General features: G+C 31.6%; 2 protein-coding genes across 2 annotated transcripts; one reads left to right on the plus strand and one right to left on the minus strand.

Moving 5' to 3' along the window:
* The first annotated feature begins 8686 nt into the window (after positions 1-8686).
* Positions 8687-11133, plus strand: LOC105804769 (glutamate dehydrogenase 1). The gene is made up of 10 exons (XM_012637521.2): positions 8687-8798; positions 8892-9025; positions 9109-9222; positions 9296-9517; positions 9587-9661; positions 9781-9897; positions 9986-10236; positions 10318-10393; positions 10480-10566; positions 10678-11133. The coding sequence occupies exons 2-10, from the start codon at positions 8918-8920 to the stop codon at positions 10861-10863; spliced, it is 1236 nt and encodes a 411-aa protein (XP_012492975.1). The 5' UTR covers positions 8687-8798; positions 8892-8917; the 3' UTR covers positions 10864-11133.
* Positions 11134-15155: 4022 nt separating this feature from the next.
* On the minus strand, positions 15156-16630 carry LOC105804768 (receptor-like protein 46). Its single transcript, XM_052623568.1, has 2 exons — positions 16434-16630; positions 15156-16380 (listed from the first exon to the last, which is right to left on the minus strand). The coding sequence occupies exons 1-2, from the start codon at positions 16628-16630 to the stop codon at positions 15156-15158; spliced, it is 1422 nt and encodes a 473-aa protein (XP_052479528.1).
* Positions 16631-17394: the final 764 nt, after the last annotated feature.

Genomic DNA, 17394 nt, shown 5'->3' on the forward strand with positions numbered 1-17394 from the left:
GGCCCCACTATTCCCTTTCGACACGAATTTGCCTACACTTTTGCTCTTCGAAGAGCAAATATGGCTTGTCATAGATCTTAAACCATAACATGTAATCCGACTCACACACTAACTCTAGAACAATGATCGGTTCGCGAGTAGGTATATGATCATACCGGTTTTCCCACATTTTGATATAATCTAATCAGAAGACTGGCCAATACGTATTCGATTGTTGTAAGTTGATTATGTGCTCTTCATCGAGCACCTCAGGTGCCACGGGAATCGGTTGTCAGAATCTAAATTACCGCAACACTTTATCTGTTTGGTGCATCTTGACAGTAGTGTAGTCGATTAATGGGACCCTAACATGCCAGATGTTCGGATTCTGTAGGAATTCATCCGAAATTATTACCCGAATTGCCAGATCCTCATATGGTATCCATTGAAATTATATGAACGTGATAATACAAAATACTAAATACTAAATACGAAATGATTATGTTATGTATATATATTTCATTTATATATATACTTACAAGCGCTTCCGACCGTTGGTCCAATAAAAGCCGTATATCTTCAAGAGCGGTAGGTATTCCAATATAACTCATCGAATAGTTCCACCTAATTAAATAAAATTTTAGCATGAAATCATATTTTAAATCTATATAATAATTGTAAAATCTAATATAAATTTTACCTCATTAAGAGTGGGAATGTATACGAGTGGTTCACTCAATGATGTAAAAATAGAAAGTGAAATTGAGCCCATGATTGTAGCAGTGATAGGCAACCTCCAATTTTGGCTTTACTTGGTTGCGTCACTCGACACATCTCCCAGTACAATACCGATAACACGGTAGACCCCAAACTGAGTTTGCCAACTGCTCTAAAATTGACGAGTTTCAGCAGCCACCTTAGATGTACGAGGTTCCGTGACAAGTCTGGCATCAAATAACCTCCAATGATCTCAAGGATGTATGCTTGAGCATATCGTATTCTTTCTACTTCAGTCGAATCATCCCCTGATTCCAGGAATGTGTTTCATAACTAACCCATCTCGATCCAACCTCCGTAAATATTATCTGAAATCGCACCCAAAAGATCGTAGCATACGGCTCCCCAATCAACAGATTGAGCGAACCCGGTGAGTACGGGCCCATTCATCAGTAACCCTAATTATAACTACACGTCCTCCAAAGTGATGGTACACTCCCCGCATGGAAGATGGAATGTGTGCATCTCGAGTCTCCACCTCTCTATGAACGTGCTGATGAGTTTCGGGTTCAACTTGCATCCCCGGCCTATATTGGCCACATCCCAAAAACCCGCTTCCCTTAAGTAATTTTCTATCAACGGTGATGGAGGACCAGACATATTACGAATATAACATTGTAACATTCAATCTATCAGTTGTTATAAAAAAATTATAAAATAAATATTAATTAAAATTACATAAATGAAAAAAATATTAAATAATATTCAAAAATTGAAATTAACCATTACCATTTTCATTTGCTCGACGGAGATATGTTTATGATCGAGACGAATTAATTCCCCAACCATTGCTAATATGATCAAATATTTTAGAAATTATAAAAAAAATAATACTGATTTAGAAAAAAATTTAAAGGAAATTGTGATTTAAAGAGAGCTTTGAGAAATTTAGAGAGAAATTTGAGAGCTTTTTTGAGAAATTAAAAATAAATTTAGATGAAATTAAAGAAAATTGTGTGAAAAAAATAGGTGGGGTTTATATATTTTTTTCATAACCATTCGCCCCCTAATGGTCAAATTTTTAAATGACCGTTGGGGTGACCATTGGGGCCAAAAACACGAGTTAAAGACTGTCCTTGAGGGATCACTTTTGCCATGTCAACAAAGCGCATCCATGCTAGCGCGTTTGATGCTGACATGGCAAAAGCGCTCCTCTAGAGACGCGCTTTTTTGAAATTTCCCCTTAAAATACGCCTACGTGAACGCGTTTTTAATTTTTTGGCTCATTCCAGTAAATAAAGTTTAAAGTGTCTCATTTCTGTTAATAAAGTAGGAAATATGCCTTTTTTAATAAAATAATCGATAAATTTGTTATTAAATCAAACTTTTTACTGTCACATCAACGGCAGCTCATGGAATTAGTTGAATGATCAAATTAAAAAATGATAATTAGGTGACCAAAAAAACAATAATTGAGTAACCAAATTAAAAGAATTAATAGTTGAGTGACAAAAAAATAGCAATAATTAATGATTTATGACGTAGTTTATTCTTCTCTTTTGAATGTTAATGCAATAAAAATAATAATGTTAAATGTTTATTTTCAAAATTCTATAAAATAATAATCTTAAATGTGCATTACGCTAATCAACTTCATTTGTATGCTATTTTTTCTGATTAACGATAGAAATAAAAAAAAAAAATTTAACGATAGAAATCAACAATTAACGAGAAACAATACTATGACCGGAGCCAGCAAATTCATTCCATACACCCATATTCTATTATCTAGTATTTCCATTCGATGAAACAGGAACTTATTATCATTTAAAACATTTACAGCACGTTTGGTTTGCTGTATTGGAATAGAGGCGTTATGGAATAGATGCGTAATGGAATAGAGGCGTAATAGGTAATTCTTTTGTTTGGTTGAATGGAATGGAATAGAGGCGTAATGGTATTCTTGTGTTTGGTTGAATAAAATAGAGGTATAATAGCATAAGGAAAAAAATTAAAATGACTAGAATACCCTTAGCAGATTTTTTTTAGGTGGATGATTATTGTTATTGTTATTAAATTTTAATAAGCTTATTAATATAAATAATAAATAATTTAATCATATTTTAACATAATTATTATTAAATATAATTTAATAAAATATATAATTTAATAAAATTCTTAATATTAAATATTGTTATATGAATTTAATAAAATCATAATATATAATACTATAAAATATAATTTAAAATAATTGTTATTAAATATAATTTAATAAAATATATAATTTAATAAAATTCTTAATATTAAAATATTCTTAAATGAATTTACTAAAATCATAATATATAATACTATAAAATATAATTTAAAATAATTATTATTAAATATAATTTAATAAAAATATATAATTTACTAAAATTCTTAATATTAAATATTCTTAAATGAATTTACCAAAATCATAATATATAATACTATAAAATAAAATTTAAAATAATTATTATTAAAAATATAATTTAGTAAAATATATAATTTAACAAAATTCTTAATATTAAATATTCTTAAATGAATTTACTAAAATCATAATATATAATACTATAAAATATAATTTAAAATAATTATTATTAAATATAATTTAATAAAATATATAATTTAATAAAATTCTTAATATTAAATATTCTTAAATGAATTTACTAAAATCATAATATATAATACTATAAAATATAATTTAAATTAATTATTATTAAAATATAATTTAGTAAAAATATATAATTTAATAAAATTCTTAATATTAAATATTCTTAAATGAATTTACTAAAATCATAATATATAATACTATAAAATATAATTTAAAATAATTATTATTAAATATAATTTAATAAAAATATATAATTTAATAAAATTCTTAATATTAAATATTCTTAAATGAATTTACTAAAATCATAATATATAATACTATAAAATATAATTTAAATTAATTATTATTAAAATATAATTTAGTAAAAATATATAATTTAATAAAATTCTTAATATTAAATATTCTTAAATGAATTTACTAAAATCATAATATATAATACTATAAAATATAATTTAAAATAATTATTATTAAAAATATAATTTAGCAAAATATATAATTTAATAAGATTCTTAATATTAAATATTCTTAGAATTTACTAAAATCATAATATATAATACTATAAAATATAATTTAAATTAATTATTTTTAAATATAATTTAATAAAAATATATAATTTAATAAAATTCTTAATATTAAATATTCTTATATAAATTTACTAAAATCATAATATATAATACTATAAAATATAATTTAAATTAATAAAATTTGAATCGATTAAATGATATTTGAATTGATTTGATAATATGAAATAGTACTACTAATGCATATATGAGATATGTGATTATCAGTAGCATGTAAAAGACCAAGCGAATAGGTTTATAAAATCTTGGAGGGTCGATATGGAAACTTAGCGAATCAGTAGATTCGATAAAGAAATGTGATATTGGTATAATCAAATGGTATCACATACATCCTTAATGGTAGAAAATTTGTCATGTCATGTTTTTATTGAATTGCTAAATGAGATAGTGAATGAAATTAGCATATGAATCATGAATACATTGTTTGAATTGGTTAAAATTGAATTATGCATCTCTTATATGCTTATTATGTTAATGTTTTAATTTATATGATTTGAGCCTTGAAAGTACCACTGAGCTTTTTCACTTAGCGTGCGGTTTGTTTATTCTTTGCACAAGCATCGTGATGTCAAGCTCTCAATGTCATAATGAGGACAAGTTAATCAGTTACATCTCGACTTAGAACCCCCAAAATCATGTCATCAACTCGATATTTTAAAATTTTTACAATTTGATCCTTATTCAATCTTAAATTATCTATTGAGCTTTCGTAAACTTGTACAAGTCTCGTATACGATTGTATAACATGACAAAATGATATTTTGAACTTTATAATATATACTAATTGTTAAATTGAATTGAAATTGATCATAATTGTTCCGACAACAAGTATGATATCCCGTAACTCGAATTCGACAATCGAGTCGGGTATAGAATGTTACAAATCTATAATGTGGGCAGTTTATTATTCACATTCATTGTCGGAACATTTCCACCATTACCTAGATTAGGTACATTATCTGAAAAAGTAGGCCTCAGATCTGTTGTTTGAGAAACTAGGGAAGATTCCATAGTCGCATCACCCTGTGTTAATCCAACTGCTTTCACGTCCTAAACGTGATCCAAGGGAAAACTTTTAAAATTCTATGACTTGTGCACATATACCCGAGCTTAGAAAAATCCAAAAACCTGATAATATAAAAGAGATACAAAAATAATGCCCAAAAATGGAGCAGTTAAGAAGACCATTAATTTTGGTCTATGAGAAATATAATCAACTATTATCTATGAGAAATACCTGATACAATTGTGGACCATTGTCATCATATCCAGCAACTAGTAGAGATACACCAAAAGGCCTTACACCACTACAAAGAAAAAGAAAGATACATCAAACTTACCATCAAAGCAAGAGGATTGCACAATTTAGCATTTCCACTTTTTTGGTCCAATTCAAACGGACTCAAAACATAGCAGCAAGGCCATGGATCATAAGGCATGTGAAAAAATAGTGATCTACAACATTGCCATTTTTCTCTAAAGTTCCCTTCTCATATTCCACTTTCAGCTCCGACATAATGCAAAAATATTAAGGCCAAAATATTAACTTTGATCAATAGAACATACCAAAGCTACAATACCACGATTTGATCTGACATAATTTTTTCCCAGATGCACATAGGTTAGAAATTAAGTAAACTAAGCGTCATTAAGAGCCATCAATACCTTATACAATCTATGATCTTTATTACTTTTGCTTTCTACTTTTACGAACCAAAACTCAAAAATCAGGGCCCATACCACTGCAGAACAATATGAAGATTTATGTGAATCTATATATCAAGAAATATAGAAGTTATATTAGCAGCAAAGAACTGTATTAAAACATAGAAATGGTGATGAGCTACTTACTTAGTAGCCTAGTAATCAAACCTACGTATTTTGAAAGAAACGCATTTCACCTTTCTACATGCCTAACCGTCTTTCAAAATCAAAAGCACAGTCTCCTTTCTTTTGTTGGATATAGCAATACGTGGCACAAAATAATAAACCCTAAAAAAAACTATATTACATGGTTAACAACTTACAGAACTTCCTTACAAAAAACCATAACAAGACAAAGAAGATCATAAATAAAAATTCTCGACAAATAGGATATGAGTAAATGAATTCTTCATATATCAATCAAGGCATAGAACAAAAAGAAAAGGAAGGAAAGCTTTTTAAAAAAGGAATAAATTCCATGAAACAAAAAATGGTCATGTACTGGATAGTCGATATTTAGAAAATGAGTATTCTACGATAGTCCAACTTATGAAACGTGAAGTTAGTAACTTAGGGTGCTCCTTTTGAACTCCCTGTTTGGTAAGTCAACAATGTCATAGATGCACATGAACTGGTACTTGCTCAAGACATTGGCGAAACATAGAGATAATTGCAGATTTGATTTTCAAGCAGTTTAATGCAATATGCATGTTAATCAGATCCAATATATCTCCAAATAAAAGAACAAAATAACCGAGCTTTCCAGATAATTGCAGAATGAAAAGAAACCTGTAAACAACTCCAATATTTGGGGTCAGACACTGTATTTTCTAAACCTGAAATCAGACATCAAATGTCCACATTTTGTGGTAATTAACAAAAAAATCATCAGCATGGAACTAGAAATTGAATACCCTAGGCTTTTAATCTTCATACATTATAAAGTTGAATTGCTTCAAAAGAACTAACTAATTCTACCAGGAAAAGAAAACTAAAGCATCATCAATTATTAGTTATCTTTTACATGATAACATAGAGCCTCACATATTTTCTCAAAACAAAAACTAAATGTAATTAAGCAAGTACAAGCATTGCATGTTTCTATCGCTAGGAAGTGAGTGCATTCAACCATTCCCTAATTTTTGGTAAACCCAATACCCAAGGTCATATTAACACCGAGGTCGATGTAACATGGGAAAATCTAGAAATTCAAATGCAGATAGAAAGTGTGAATGTATGGTACTAAATAATATACTCACAGAGGTTTCATCAACCAAGATTGAAGGCAATTTCTTCTCAAGCAATTACTACCCCATTAGCAATTGTAATTTAAAACCATTTATTAGCATAAAAATCAAAACCATCAACAACTTTTTACTACTTCTAAAATCCCAAAACCCTTTTTAAAAAGAAAACAAAGAAACCTTTGATTCCAAGAGATGTTTGACTGATCCTCTCTTTGTCAAGGCGTGCTCGATCTGAACTAGCTTTCTGAAGGACTGTTCAAGAACACAACAAAAAAAAGAACTTTTGTTCTAAAAAAAGTATGAAATGTAGTACATTAACAAAGCTATAAAGCGATGAAAATATTACAGAAAAGAAATATTCCAGATTTGAGCACAAGCAAAACCAAAAGCAAAACAAAATCAAAATCGATTTTACAGAAAAGAAAAGAAAAACAGGGAAAAAAATTTGGAAGAAGAAGCAGAAATCTAGAGAAAAGAAAATGGAGAAAAGAAAATAAATGTGAGAAGAAAAGAAGCGTACCGTACCAGAAGAAGAAGTAGAAATCTGGAAGGGAAAAAATTGGGAAACGTCGGGAGAGGATGAGGGCAGAAAAAAGAAAATAAAATTGGGAATTGATGGGGAATCTCTATTCCCCGCTTCAAACTCTGAATGGCTATTACAGCCAATATCAGTAATAGACACGGAAGGGAATAGGGGTGTAATAGGATTACACCCAACTAAACGTCTGTTTGGTGGTGGGCCCAGGGAATAGGGGGAATGCATTTCTATTCCCCTTCTATTCCCCCAACCAAACATGCTCTTAAAAACGAAGACAATAAAGTAGAGCATCCAATATGAGTGACATGTAATAAGGCTATTCGAGAAAGTGAATTCGAGAAAGTGAATGAGTTACTTTATTGGTCAACCGACGTACCTAATTCAAGAATCAGTGCTGAAACAAAGTATTCAGCTTTAAATAGTCCAAAATTAAACAACCGAATTTCGAATCGTCAATAATGGATCGATTCAATGCATACACCACCAATCCCGTGAAATCTATTGTTTTTACATATTGTCTTTACTGTCAAATTCATATATTTTTGGACATTATACTTTCTTGTCATGTCTAAATATTTGTGAAAACAATTGTCAAATAAAAATACATTAAGAAAATAAAAAACTCGGATAAGATATATGATATATTTTATCTTAAATATAAATATTTTAGTTTTTGATGTTACCTTTAGAATCCAACCAGGGCAATTGATTAGATTAGAAATCGGATAGCATATCGATCTAGGGTTAGTTTTGAACAAAATGCTGAAATTAGTTGAACCGATTTTGTCTTTTCTTTTTATTTTTTATAAATTTTTAACAATTTATTTAATTAAAACTAGACCAATCGGTTGAACTAGTTGAACAAAAACTAATGGTGTATTCGATCAGCTTAAAAACCTTAATGCTGCCTTCAGGAAATGCATATAATTTCAGCATTTTAATAACTTATATCTTTATAATGTTTAAAGAATTGAATCAAATTTTGTTATTTTAAATAAAGATCAAAGTATAATTTTATATTTATTAATTTAAAATTATAAAAATTCTAAAAAAAAACAAATAATTTTTTTTTCATTTTAGGCAAGCTCCTACCAACCTCCCTATTACGCCCTGCCTGGTAAGAAATTAACTAATCGCCAGCCTCAATATGACCTGTATTACCAAATTAATAAATAACTCAAATCAAACTCTGAGGAAAACTTACCTTATTTGATTCTTAACCTTTATCTTTCCTACAATTTTTGCCTCATGATTGGGCTACGAATCAATGCTCATTTAAAGATAAGATCTCCAGCTCTACCAGTACTCCACAATCCCACACCATTAATTACTTTAAAATACCTTATTTAAACAAATGTTGATGCCAATCTGAAAATACTCAGTAATTCACAATTACAAAGGTAACGTCTCTTATGTTCTTTTGTAACAGCTTTGGAGTGCCTGTGTTATCTTCTTCATCTTTTGAATTCTGAATCCATTTTGTTTCTCTTCAGAAAGTGTTATATCCTAAAGAACAACAATGAATGCATTAGTAGCAACCAACAGAAACTTTAAGCTAGCAGCCAGGCTTCTTGGTTTGGACTCTAAGCTTGAAAAAAGTTTGCTCATCCCTTTCAGGGAAATCAAGGTGGTTAAATTTCTCCCTTTTTTTTCTCCATTACTCTATTCTAATCTGCAGAAACACTATTTTTTTTTTTACATATTTTGCAGGTTGAATGCACCATACCGAAAGACGACGGCACCTTGGCGTCTTTTGTTGGGTTCAGGGTTCAACATGACAATGCAAGAGGTCCCATGAAAGGAGGAATAAGATATCACCCTGAGGTAATCTACATTATTCTACTTGAAATCTTTTGGAAACATGTCATTCTGATAATCCTTTGAATGATATGTACAGGTTGAACATGATGAAGTGAATGCTTTAGCACAACTAATGACATGGAAGACTGCAGTTGCTAATATCCCATATGGTGGTGCTAAAGGTGGGATAGGATGTGATCCAAGAGACTTAAGCATATCTGAGTTAGAACGGCTTACTCGAGTTTTCACCCAGAAGATACATGACCTGATTGGTATCCACGCTGATGTTCCAGCACCTGATATGGGTACAGGTCCACAGGTACAATTTATATATGCTTCAAGTATCTCATTGTTAATCAATGATGACATTTTCTGTTTGGTTAAACAGACAATGGCATGGATGCTAGATGAATACTCCAAATTCCATGGTTATTCACCTGCTGTAGTGACTGGAAAACCGATTGTAAGTATATCTGGAAAAAGAGAGAGAGCATTCAACTTCACATTGTATATATGAAAATTTTAAGCATAGAGTAAATAGACTACAAAACTCCACATTGTATTATTAATTTTTTCCATTAGGATCTTGGAGGATCACTCGGCAGAGATGCAGCTACAGGAAGAGGAGTGCTCTTTGCCACAGAAGCCCTTCTTAATGAGCATGGAAAGGCCATCTCTGGGAAAAAAATTGTAATACAGGTGCACCTTTTATGCCGCACAAACTTAAATACTGAGATACACTTCAAAGTATAAGTTGTTAAACTGATGAATGTAAATTCGGTTTCAGGGTTTTGGAAATGTCGGTTCCTGGGCTGCTAGACTCATCCATGAAAAGGGTGGGAAGATTGTTGCTGTAAGTGATATCACAGGAGCCATAAAGAACAGCAAAGGGATTGATATTCCCAGGCTACTCAACCATGTCAAAGAAAACAAGGGTGTCAAAGGATTTGAGGGCGCGGATTCGTTAGATCCGGAGTCAATTCTGGTCGAAGACTGTGACATACTCATACCAGCAGCACTTGGTGGCATCATCAACAGGTTTCTTTTTTCTGCAATCAAGAAAATGATTTGTTTCTTTTGATATTTGAAACTAAATGTTGCCCTTTGATCTTAATGAAGGGAAAATGCAAATGAGATTAAAGCTAAGTTCATCATTGAAGCTGCTAATCATCCAACCGATCCCGAGGCTGACGAGGTTAGTGCTTGTTTATCAAGTTCTGAACTACAATCAACTATAAAAATGTGCAAACAGTTTCATTTCATTATCTTCTTTACCTACAGATCTTGTCGAAGAAAGGGGTCATTATCCTTCCCGACATATACGCCAACTCCGGTGGAGTGACGGTTAGTTACTTCGAGTGGGTGCAGGTACCGTATTCGAACCTCGTGTGCCTATGTTACAGGCCAATCCTCATTTCCATTACCATTCTTCACACAAGATGCACATAAATAGTCTAAGGTCATTACTTTTTGTTGCAGAACATTCAAGGCTTCTTGTGGGATGAGGAAAAGGTGAACAATGAGCTAAAGACATACATGACCAAAGCATTCAAAGATGTTAAAAAAATGTGCCAGGTGCACAACTGCGACCTCCGTATGGGAGCCTTCACTCTCGGGGTTAACCGTGTTGCGCGAGCGACTGTTATGCGAGGTTGGGAAGCATAAGATGCTATATGCTGGGTTGAATAAAGAGGGAAGCTACCATGAAGCCCCTGATTTTTGTCCACAGTATTGCTGTAAACCCTCATTCATGAGGAGCAACAAAATTAGTTTTACCATTTTCGTTTGCTGCTTTATGACCAGCAGTTTTGTCCCCCAAAAGATGTTTCATTACTTAGTATGATTTTGATAAGGTTTATGGCTGAATCATATTCATAATTGATAGCAACAAAATCCATATATTGCATCTTCGATAAACAAAAATTATGAAATAAATATATCTCTGAAGAATAGAACTGAGTTACAATTGAAGTTTGTATCTAATTTTTCATAAGTTGTATCCTTATGGCTTCCTAATGGGATAGCAGAAGAGGGCATTGGTAATATTACCATTTGTTATTACTCCAAAATTGGTAAATTATATAAATCAAAGCATATGGGTATTCATATGGAGGAGAAAAAGTTTTAGGGCTGAAATTAAATTGTTATCTTTATAATTTTAAAAGATTAAATTAAATTTTACTATTTTTAGGGGATAAATTACAATTTTACTTTTATTAATTTAATTTTTTTTATATTGACAAAATTTATATTTTAAGGGGAGGCGAGACCCTGCCAGCCTCGTATCCAATTAAAAATGATTTCTACTAATTAAAAATAAAGGCATGGTTCTTTTCTATATTATCTATGATCTTTCTTTACCAATTATACATGTGTTATGTTTATTTTAATTGATAGGGATTACGAATGATGTAATAAAGAGGAGAAGAAGTAAAATAATTTTTTTCTTAAATAATTAATTGGTGTCGGTGAAATCTAGTTGACCTCTTTTATCAATCAACTGCACCATTACTTTGTGTTTGGCTTGGTGGATTGAAATGAAAAATAATTAGCTTAACATTTCTCTTAGGGTTAAATTATATTTTGGCTTTTTTTTAAGTTGCACTATAGTTTCTATATTAGGACTTAATTTTTTTATTTAAGTTAAGCCTTAAACTTGACAATTGTTTGTGGGAATAATTGTCAAGTTTAAACCTTAATGTGAGAATAATTGTCAAGTTTAAACCTTAACTTGAATAACAAAAATGTTCAAATCTGATGTGGGAATAGTTACATAGTTCAAAACTTAATATGTAAACAATTGCTAAGTTCGAGATCTAACTTAAATCAAGAAAATACACTAATTCATTAATCTTAATAACCCTAACATCTTGCTTTACATTCTACCCTTTCTCTAAAAAAATTAAATTTGAAAGTAAATATTATCTTTTTTTTACCTTGATAATTTAATTACATGATAAAAGGAAAAAAGAAGAGAAAAATTGGGTATTATTGATCTTATTTCAACAAAATAAAATAAATACAAAATTTAAAGCTTGGATTCATTTATTTTATTTAATCAATAAAATCATTTTAATTCTTTGTCTGACATTCTTCTTCTTACACAAATGATGTTTTGTTTTAGATTTCTTTATCATAAACCTCTTGAAAGGTTTGCTTCTAATGAGAAAATCATATTTATTTATTTTAAATATTTTTAGCCACAACATGTCACAAATCCAAAAGAATTATATTTTAATGTTTATAAAATTTATTTGTTTAGTCGTAAGTCTAAGATCAACTACCATTCAATGTACATAAAACTATAAATTTAATTTAAATAAAAAATCACGATTTTTCGACCATGTAAAATGAGTTTAAATATGTACAAATATGCATCAATAATTTTACCTTTAATTCGCCAAACTGCAATATTTTAAAAATAGAAAATTAGAAACCACGTTAATAATTAATTAACTTTTTTAAATTAACTTTTTAATTTTTAAAATATTTTTATTTTTAATATTTTAAAAATTAATTAATTCTTGATGTGACAATCCACGTGTATGTCACATCAAGAAAGTTAACAAATGTTAATTTTTATTCATTTTGGATGATTTGACAAACAATACTAATTTAAAGGCTAAAAAGACGCAAAAAATAAATAAAAACTTTTTTATAAAATTGGAGGGCGAATAAGTTATTATACCTAATATATATATACATTAAAAGTATTTTACTTACCTTCCAAGCTTTCTTGAAAAATAAAAGATTAATGATATAACTCATAACCTAGGAAGAACGGACACGATTCATCTCTCCTCGTATTGCTGTCATATGTGTGTTCGATATGGACACTCGTCAAACACACCCAAATATATACGAGACACGTCGGAATAAATTAAAAGAAAATAAGAAATCGAACACGGTCTCGGCACCGTCACAACACGGGTGTCTAAAAACGAACACGTGACAAACGTAGGAAAAGTAAATGGTGACTGATAACACTCTAGAATAACGTATTTTTATGTATTAATTATGTACTTATTCTGAGTATGATCCTGCTAATTTGAGCTATTTATGATCTTTTATCTCATAAGGACTAAATTTGAGGCAAAAGCAAAATTAAGGGCCAAAAGCGTGAATTTAGAGATTAAATGAGCCAATATGCAACACAAGGAAAAGTTGGTGCCAAAAGTGCAAGCATGGAGGACACAATGGTTGAAATGCAAAAAGAATAGATTTTATTCTATCAGACTCTATTTTAATTATATTAGGATAATTAATATTAAGATAATTATTAAGGATTATTTAATTTTAGAATTTTATTTTATTTATCTTTATTTATCTTCAATTAAATGTATTTATCTTTTAGGAGTTTAAGTAGGATTAGACTATCTCCCCTAACACTATAAATAGGGGGTGAAGTGACTCAAAAGAGATCCATCTTTTTTTGTAAACACTCTCTCCCCAAAAATCTAGGCTTTTGTTCTTCTCATATTTCCTTTCAATAAAATCTCTATTTTTATTTTATTTATTTTCTTTTTCACCACAACCATGAGCCACTAAACGTATCTAGCCGAAGGTTGTTGATATTCCCCAAAAAGGGTTCTTGAGGCTTAGAGTCCGTACTTAGCCTCCTCGCCAAGTATTTATCATTTCTCCGCACTGCAGGGCTGACGTTTCTGTCTATGTCCCTTAAGAAGTAAGTTTTTCAACGTATGCAAAGGCGGTTGCTTTGTATGTTTTGGGAAGGTTGCACAGTCGGTTCGTTAGCTTACTGCGTCAGAGGTTGGCGAGCCCAAGAGACAAAATGGCGCAGGATTCGCCATTGAGAAGCATTGATCTAGCATAAGACGATCCGACAGAAGCGATTGTTGGCTAGAGTCAGGTTCCACTAAATCGTAAGTCTAAATCATTGGAGCTAGTGGTCGTAGGCGTCCTCTTCCACTATAACTGGCTTATTCGGTTTGGGAATCATCATCTAAAGCCGATGATTGAACCCAAGGCGGAATGAGACAACTAGAGGTTGGAACCTCCCATAAGAATTTCCTTTCTCTCAACTCTATTTTTAATTTCTCGAATTTTCGATTCAATATTCTTAATTCTATTTTTATTTTATTTTTCGTTTCCAGATCCAAACTTTTAATTTTGTTATTTTCTTATTTTTTTTCCATGAATACAGGTTTTCTTGGTTAAGATTCTTCTTGGGATTTCACGAAACAAGATATTGTGCAAATCCAGTCCCTGAGGATTTGACCTTACTTCCCTTTTACTATTCTTTTTCATTATTTATTAGGGATAGGATATTTTTAGTGCTTTCAACGACCGCATCAGTGACTGACGAGCAGCGGTTGAAATTTTGGCTTTCAAAAGTGGCGAGAAGAAAATAATGTAAAGAAGAGGAGATGTTGCTAGGTTTTTTGGTGTGTCCTTCTATTTACTTTGTTGCTATGAGTGTTGATTTACTATTTTCGCCATTTTTATTTATGGTCTTTATTTTGTTTTTATTTGTCTTTTGACTTTAGTGTTGGTTAAATGGGTTGTGGGGCCCAAGACTTGGTGGCTGTGAAAAAATAACAGTATCTTTTTTATTTTTAATTCTTTGAATGGAATTCTTAATCCGTTTCGAACAAAAATTTAATTTGTTTGAAAAGCATTCAAGCTTTGTACTTGCTTTATTATCTTTGATGTTTCCATTTTTCACATTTTAAAAAATATTTTACTACTTTCAACGAACTTATATCAATATTTTCATTTACATTAAATATTTTAACATAACATATATATTAAAAATATTTTTTTGTTGTCATATCCTTGTCCTATTTTTAAAAAATCACAGTATAATCATCTTTGTATCACATTATACTTATATTGTGTGTCCGTGTCCGTGCCCGCGTCCGTGTTTGTGTCTGTGCTTCTTAGCTCATAACTTTTGTCTAAGATTAATTAGTATTTCTAGTGTATCTTTGGGTCAATCATCTCAGGGAACTACGACGGTGATACGCCGGTGCAGTGTTGAAATAACCTAAAACATACATCACTGCAGTAGAAGACAAGAACCCAACAGGGTACCCAACTCCTGTTGCTATCCATGAATACATTGGTTCCTGTTTCTTCCTCAATGGTGGCCCCGGTGGCACCAAATCTTTTTCACAAGGAACCTCAATTTGCACCCCACATAGTCCACTGTTATTGGCATACATTTTTGGATCAACCAGGGTATCCATTTGATGTCCTCCAGGAATCTTACCACCAAGCTTGTTGTTGCTCAAGTCTAAATAATTTAGTTCCAGGAGCTTGGAAAATGTCACTGGTATTTCACCATCAAGGGTATTGTGTGACAAATCCAAGGTCTCGACACTCTCTAGATCACCAAAACTGATTGGGATTTTGCCTGAAAGTTCTTTGAATGAAAGGTTAAGTAGCTTCAAGCTTTTGAGACCACCCAATGAATATGGAATTTCTCCTGATAACCTGTTCTTTGACAAGTCCAGAAATGTATAGATATCCCGATTTCGGATCGAAAGGCCCTGCTTTGCTTTCTTACAATTTACTATCAAATCATGGATTTCAACTGGAAATTTGAAAATTTCAGAAAGTGTTAATGGGGCATCAGGTGTTTCAATCACCCCTGTAAGGTTTCCCAAGCTTTGAGGGATTTCACCCTTGAGGTAGTTGTTGGAGAGGTCTAGGATTCTGAGACTGCTAAGACTTGACAGATCATTGGAGATTGATCCTTTAATGGAATTGTTCCTAAGATTATTAAGAACTTGAAAAGAGGACATTTGAGAGAAAAAAGCTGGAAATTCACCACTGATATTGTTGCCATGAAGATCAAGGTGCTCAAGCATAATCAAATTGCTGAAATTTTTAGGCAATGGACCGTAAAAGCAGTTTTGACTTAACGAAAGCATCACCGTAAAGAGTCTGAAATTCGAAGGAACTTTACCGGAGAAAGTGTTGGAAGAAACATCAACAAAAGCAATTAAGCTATTTGGTCCAAATGCTGGAAATTCATTGCCAGAGAAGCTGTTCTTTGACAAGTCCAGTAGCAACAACCTGTGGGTATTGGAGATAGATTTTGGCAGTGGACCATAATTGAAGCAGTATTGATTTCTGGCAATTCCCCAGAAAAGTTGTTCCTTGACAATGCAAGGACCGATAGATTTCGAGATTGAAACAACTGAGATGGCAAAGAACCTGTGAGTTTGTTATTTGATAGAATAATAGTTCCAAGATTTCTTTCAGCTAACCGCTGTGGAAAGTCTCCTTCAAGATCATTCTCACTCAAATCCAAGTAAATAAGATCAGTTTGATTAGAGATCCAGCTAGGAATTTGCCCCTTAACACTGCATGATCTCAATGATAAAGAAGATAACTTACATTTTGGTTCGATAGCCAGATTATTGTTCCATGCTAGTTTGTTTCCTCCAAGGTGCAACTTCTTCATCTCATTGAGATCAAATAACTATGTTGGGAACTCACCAGACAGCATATTCCTTATCGATGATGGGACTTCGCCACTCAACCGGTTCTTGCTCAAGTCTAAAGTTGTTAGATTCGTCAGGCTCCCAATATCAGCTGGAATCTCTAAGGAAAATGAGTTGTTCTGCAAGTTTAGAACTTCAAGCTTTCTTAGTTGCAATATTGACAATGGAATCCTGCCAGAAATTTGATTACCAGGAACTGTAAACTGCTTTAGTTCAATGAGATTTCCAATCTCTTCAGAAAGCTGTCCATGAATGAAGTTGGCATCCAAGCTCAATTGTTTCAAGCTTTTAAGACCAACAACATCATTAGGTAACACCCCTTCAATCATATTATCACTTAGATCAATGAATTCCAGGTTAGCCAAATGAAACAACTCCAAAGGAATTAAACCATTGAAGCTATTTCCTCCCATGTCCAGATACACCAGCTCGCTCAAGTTTCTCAATCCAATCCCTAAAATTTCATCTTGTATGGAATTGTAGGATGTCAAGTGACATCAAGGTCTTTATCCTGAAAATAGGAGCCAAAACAATTGAAGTCTTTCCTAGTGTAGGAAAAACACTGAAAAGATTCAGACCAGTCACTTGTTGTGAATTACATTCCACCAGAGCCCACTGACAACATTCTGAATTGGAATTCCATGTCTTTAAGCCACCAAGAAACATGTCTGTTGAGTTGATGAGAGTTGTCTGTCATCAACTCTCCAAATAGTAAATCCTTGAA

The sequence above is a fragment of the Gossypium raimondii genome, chromosome 11 (genome assembly GCF_025698545.1).
Source record: "Gossypium raimondii isolate GPD5lz chromosome 11, ASM2569854v1, whole genome shotgun sequence".
NCBI lineage: Eukaryota > Viridiplantae > Streptophyta > Magnoliopsida > Malvales > Malvaceae > Gossypium > Gossypium raimondii.